Here is a 6000-nt window from a genome sequence, read left to right as displayed (position 1 = left end):
CATCCATTAACACAGAGGAGTAAAGAGTGTGTTTACTCTAGGGCCATCTTTCAATGGGGCCCCCAGCAAAGGCATCCAGTTCTGCATCTTTTCTCCTCCATCAGCTCCTTCTTAGACTGAGGATAGAGGTTTTCTGCCCCTTTCAGCTATAGAAATGTTGCCCATCACTCTTTGACCACAGGCACCAGCAATTTTGCTAAACTCAATAGAAAACAGACCACCTGTGGGCTCTTCACATAGCAGAGTCCTTTCCTTTCTCTTGGGGTTTAGCCTGCCATTTGAAATACCACTGCCAGGAGCCTGCATCCCCTTTGCATACTGCCAGAGAGAGACTTGGGCAACCATGTGGAAGTCGCTTACCCTTGACCTTTGACAGAACTTGCAAACACAACACATTAACTTTAAATTGATTAATTTAGAACTGTGACCTTGGCCCAAGAAGGTAAGAGTACACGACAAGATATTTTATTTTCAAAATGTAGCAGGATAAAAAACACTTTCGTAAATCAACCTTTTTTTTGTATGAGATACAGTTAGATTTGGATTCAGTGTAGGAAGGAAAGTGTCTGAACACTAGAAAACATGTTTAAAAGGTTAATTATTAATGGGCAGTCTTCTCTAACAAAGTATCAATAGGCAATCTGCTCTCTTTAGCTTCAGAAATTAGCAAGAAGACCCCGGTCCGGTCCCGGGTGAGACAGGAGAAATGGAAAATTCCCTGTGTGTCTCTATTTTCTTGGTTTTGTGCATCTTTATCCAATCAAGTGCCCACGGACAAAGCCTGGGACTAGGTAAGAGCCTGCCTTTTCTCCGGAAATGGGCATGGATTTTCTTTTTTAAATGTACGTCACAATGAATCCAAGTGTTCTTGGCTATGTGGAACAGAACTTGCTTCACAGCATACGAGGTGTTCTGTTAGTGGCATCGAAGGTCACAGGGACGTGTGGCTGTTTGTAGGCAGGACTGAAAGTTTAGGAAGCCACTCTGGGAGTAGAAGTCTTCTCAAAGCGCTTGCAACTGGCAATGAAGTCTCTCGCATATCCTATTAAGAAATAGTCAGGATAAGACTTCTTTGGTGGCAAATAATCTGAAAGAGTTTCAGATCTTCCTGAGAGTTAATTTGGCATCTAATTTGCAGTTGAGGAGAACAGCTTGCAATGAAATGCTTCATCTTGCTGAGGGTTGTCTAATTGCTGGCTCTCTCAGAAGAGAGGAATTTGTAGAATCCTCTTTCCAGTCAGGTTGAAAACAGAGCTATCATTGCACATTTTCTAGACTTCACTTTTTCTGCCAAAGTTTTACTCTGAGACTGAGGAATTCAACAGCAGTCACACCTGTTTGGTCTGTAAATTCACATACTAGGTTGATGCCCAAAGAGATCTAAATGCTTGATCAGGTAGGTGGATTCCAGGTTCCTGGCTAAACAGTGCATTGGATCAATAAATGATGGATATTAAGTGAACTGAACACTTTGGGCAAATGACACTGGCCTTTGGGACTTTGTTTTTGTGCTGGTTACTGGTCAGGACCTAGAAACTCTAAGGTAGAGGCTTAGATTTTTCTTTCCTCAAAGACTGCTTGGAGGGAGCTCCAAAAAGAATTAGGAACTTACTACCCAAAGATTGCCTGAAAATTCCAGAACATTTCTTTTCTCCTTTAAGAAAAAAGGCTGTTCTTTATGTTTAATTATTATTTTGTATACTAGGTCAGTTAATAACTTATTAGCAGTATTAATTATTACCATTCACTGAGCAATTTGTGTGTCAACCACAAGGTTAATTATTTTGCATACATCATTCTCACTTATCAAGCTGAGTCCTAAAATGATAATAATAATTTAAAGCCATATGGGCAGAATTGCTGATGATTTTTATTCCATGTTCACAGGGATATCGGTGAAGGGCCTTCCCTGCCCTTTGGCCCAGAATGTTGTTTTTGTTAATTTTTTACTGAAGTATAACATATATCTAAAAAAGTGCCTATATCATAAGTGCTCAATGAATTTTCACAATCTGAGCCAGCATCCCAGAAGCCTCCCTTGCACACCTCTTGAGCCTTAACATAGATTATTTTGCTTTGGGGGGAAGCTTTTCGATAATGGACACATACAGTATATGCTCTTTTGCTTCTGGCTTCTTTCACTAAACATTACGTTGGTGAGATTCAACCATGCAGTTGCATGAGGTGTGACTCATCATTCTGTTTACTGTAGCATTCCGTCGTTTGAATATACCATCCTTGGTTTATCCATTCTGCTACTGATTGGCCCAGTCGATGTTTCAGTAGAGACTTGGGGGTTGGAAGCCATTAGAGCCTAGGTGAAGGATAAAAGGCAGGATGGCCTCCCCGGGGGTTGCTGAGTATAGTCCACATTTCCCTCAACAAATCCTGTGCTGCTCAGCTACTGCTTTCCTAGGGTCCTGGTTTGTCCAGAAGCTGAGGTAAGTGGCCACCATTAGCAGGAAGGTTCTTCAAGGGAAAGGATCAGAGTCAGGAGGCCTCTTGTTCCTTTGAGAGCAGAATGTCTTGGCAGAATTTCTTCTGCAGGGAGTGAGCCAGATCTGTGTGCATGAGGCTGGTGGGACATCCGCCTGGGGCATCGCAAGGAGGCAAGCATCCCACAGTAGAGCCCTAAAAGGTTGAGTATCTATACCTTGTAGGATGGTTTTCCAAACTGCCCCCGAGGGGGGATTTTGGTTGCCACAGCTGGGGAGAGAGTGCTATTGACATATAGGGGGTAGAAGCCAGGGACGCTGCTAAACATCCTACAACGGACAGAACAGCCCCACAGCAGTGAATTATTCAGGACAAAGTGTCAATAGTGCCAAGGTGGAGAACACTTGGTCTGTACCAAGCTTCAACTGTCACTAGTCAGGGGCCAGGAGGAGCTCCCATAGGACCCTTCCTCCTTAACCCCAATCCTCCCAGCTTACCTTTTATTATTATTAATGACATTGCTAATGGACCGACTAATGTATTGTGCACCCTGTGTATGCCAGACACTGTGCAAACATTTTATCCCACCCTCACCTTGTGGTTGAGTCAGCCAGCGGAAAAGTGACTTGCTGGAGGTCCCACGGTTGCTCAGGGCAGAGCCACGAGAGGCACCTAGAGGTTGATCTGTCTGCCTAAGGCTACAGGTTTCTGGCCGTTGTGCTCACACCCAGTGGTTTAACAGCCAGAGATCCCTAGAAATCCATTCTGCTGGGTTCCTCTCACAGGAGAGGACTATTTGAATAATTCCTGCCTACGAGCACCAAGGGAAACAAGATATGGTGAGCCTCCTGAAGACCCCAGGACACAGAGCTACCATCGTTCTCATCCCCAGACCTCCCTGCCTGAGGCCCAGTCCGCCCCACTAGTGTGGCCAGGAGGATCAATACTGCTTAAGTGGTAGCTGCTACTCCTAGACCCTGGCAGCCCCACCTTCCAGTGGTATCCACTGCCTAATGTGCCTGCCCCCGCCCTGCAATTCCAGCCACAGAGTCCATATCCTAGAAGCAACTGAAGCCCAGCCGTCAGTCACTCATTCATTTAACAAGTAAGTGTGCATAGGCATCTGCCATATATAAGGCAGTGCTTTTAATACAACAGTTCTCAAACTTCCTGGTCCCAGGACACCATTACACTCTCCAGAATTATTCAGAATTCCAAAGAGCTCTTTTTTTTTTTTAACATTATTTATTTTACTTATGTATTTTGGCTGCGCCAGGTCTTAGTTGAGGCACGCAGGATCTTCGTTGCGGCACGCGGGCTTCTTAGTTGTGGCATGAGAACTCTTAGTTGCAGCATACATGCGGGATCTAGTTCCCTGACCAGGGATCGGACCCAAGCCCCCTGCATTGGGAACATGGAGTCTTACCCACTGGACCACCAGGGAGATCCCCCAAAGAGCTCTTTTTTACGTGGAACACAGGTATCAATATTTACCATATTAGAGACTAAAACTGAGAAATTTTTTTTTAATTTTAATGCTTTTAAAAATAACAACAGAGTCATCACATGCTAACATATGTAACGTGATACTATGAGGAATAACTTGTATTTTCCAAACAACAACCAAAAAAGTGAGTCAGAAGAGTGACATTGGTTCACAAAGAAATTTTGCTAGTTTTGTAATGTCTGGTTTAATAGAAGCAGCTGGATTTTTTCATCTGTTTCTGTATTGAATCTGTTGTGATATGTTGCTTTGTCCAGAGTACATGAAGAAATCTGGACTCACATATAGGAAAAGGGAGGACATCCTCAGAGGTCCTGCCAAGGCCCACACTCACAACTGCTGCATTTGTGCAGCAGACACTGTACAACTGTAGACCGCACAGTAGCCCCTGCTCTCCATGAGCTTACTGTCGAAGCAGGTGGACCAAGGGTAGGGAGATGGGAGCTGCCTGCACTGCCAGCAGCAATAAGGGGGCCATCATCCATAGAGGATGCAAAATAATAATAGAACTTACTAAAAGTTGGTCTTCCTTTCATCATCACAATTCTATATAATGCCAGTGATAAAACTAAAGCCCCTTCCCCTCAAAATAGTTTTTTGGTCAAATTTGTAAACAACTGCTGTGGTTACTGTTGAGTTTTATTAATGTATATGTAAACTTCAAATAATCACGGTTTTATATTACTTCTCCTTGAATAAATGTTCTCTGTCGATGTCAAGTTAGAGACCTCTCAGTTTTGCAGTTGGCCCGTGATACTCGTGGGCTGTGACATGTGCTCATCGCCAAGTGTCTAATGGTTCAGAATCCTCCCAGCTCACTTTGGTCATCTCATGTCTCCAAATCCCGTGGTACTTATTGCCTGTTCTTGCCTTTAAACAGCAGATTTGAAATTTAAAATGATATCGTAGTGATTATAAAGACAAAGATACAGAACCCGAGAACTTCAATTCTCCTATCCCGTGTGACCACTTAGAGTTTTGTGTTTAAAATGTAAAACAGGAAAACAGATTTTACAGTGAACTGTGAAGTATAATATTTTGTTTGGTAAGTAAAACTTTTGTTTCTTCCAGGAAATATCTTTAATGCACTTGCGTATCTTTAAAGGGGAAATGTATTCTTTTTTAAATTGTTCATTGCTTTAAAAGTAAATAACAAATCAAGAAAACAGTGATTATTGCTGATTTTTGCTTGCATATAACTGAAAATAGCTTTGTCTTATAGAGCAAAGTGGTATTAAAATGATCCATTCTGGGTTTCAAATATATAAGGTATACCACTGAGTCTAATAAAGGAGATAAGATGTATATATAAAATTTTTTTCAACTAAACCATAAAATATTCTGAGTGCCACTGGAGAGGAGTGCAATGGAGTGTTTCCGTCCCCCCAAAATTCATATGTTGAAATCCTAACCCTCAATAGCATGGCATCTTAGGAGGTGGGGACTTTGGGTGGTGAGTCAGTCATGAGGGTGGAGCCCTCATGAATGAGATTAGTGTCTTTATAAAAGGGACCCCAAAGAGCTCACTCACTCTCTGTTCACCATGTGAGGAAACCTGGGAGAGGGTTTTCACCAGAACCCCAACATGCTGGCACCCTGATCTCAGACTTACAGCCTCCAGAACTGTGAGAAAAATTTCTGTTGGTTACAAGCCACCCAGTCTATTGTAATTTGTTATGACAGCCTGAGTTGACTAAGACAAGGTGCAGGTAGAGATGGAGAAGAGTTTACTTCCAAGTACGCAGAGGAAAGGCTTCTGGGAGGAAGCAGCATTTGAGCCGAGTCTGGCAGGATGGAATCTGGACAAAAGTGAAGGAGGCTTTCCTTGTGCATAAGCAAAGGCACAGAGCCAATAAAGTACACATGTTTTCCAAGTCCAAACGCCTTCCAAAAACAGGCCTTCCAGGAAGAAGAAGAAAAAAAAAAAAACAGGTAGGAGTTGATAGCAATACTACATCACAACTGCAATCAACTGAAAACAACTTGAATGCCCAACAATAAACCATCAAGGATGGAGGGTCCAGGTATTACTAACTCCTCCTTTAAACAAGCATTGTTTT

At 42.8% G+C, this 6000-nt stretch overlaps 1 protein-coding gene across 2 annotated transcripts in view; it reads left to right on the top strand.

Moving 5' to 3' along the window:
• The first annotated feature begins 645 nt into the window (after positions 1–645).
• LIPC (lipase C, hepatic type) overlaps positions 646–6000 on the top strand; it is a 162254-nt gene continuing 156899 nt past the window's right edge. Inside the window, exon 1 of one of the 2 annotated variants that reach the window (XM_007458904.1) lies at positions 646–791. In XM_007458904.1, the coding sequence (XP_007458966.1) occupies positions 707–791 (85 nt within the window). In that variant the 5' untranslated portion in view covers positions 646–706. The remainder of the gene's footprint in view (positions 792–6000) is intronic. The other variant, XM_007458905.1, reaches the window with a different exon arrangement.

The sequence above is a fragment of the Lipotes vexillifer genome, unplaced genomic scaffold, assembly GCF_000442215.2.
Source record: "Lipotes vexillifer unplaced genomic scaffold, Lipotes_vexillifer_v1.1 scaffold102, whole genome shotgun sequence".
In the NCBI taxonomy this organism is placed as follows: Eukaryota; Metazoa; Chordata; class Mammalia; order Artiodactyla; family Lipotidae; genus Lipotes; species Lipotes vexillifer.
Note: the sequence above shows the minus strand (reverse complement) of the source record. Positions and strands in the feature narration are given on the sequence as shown.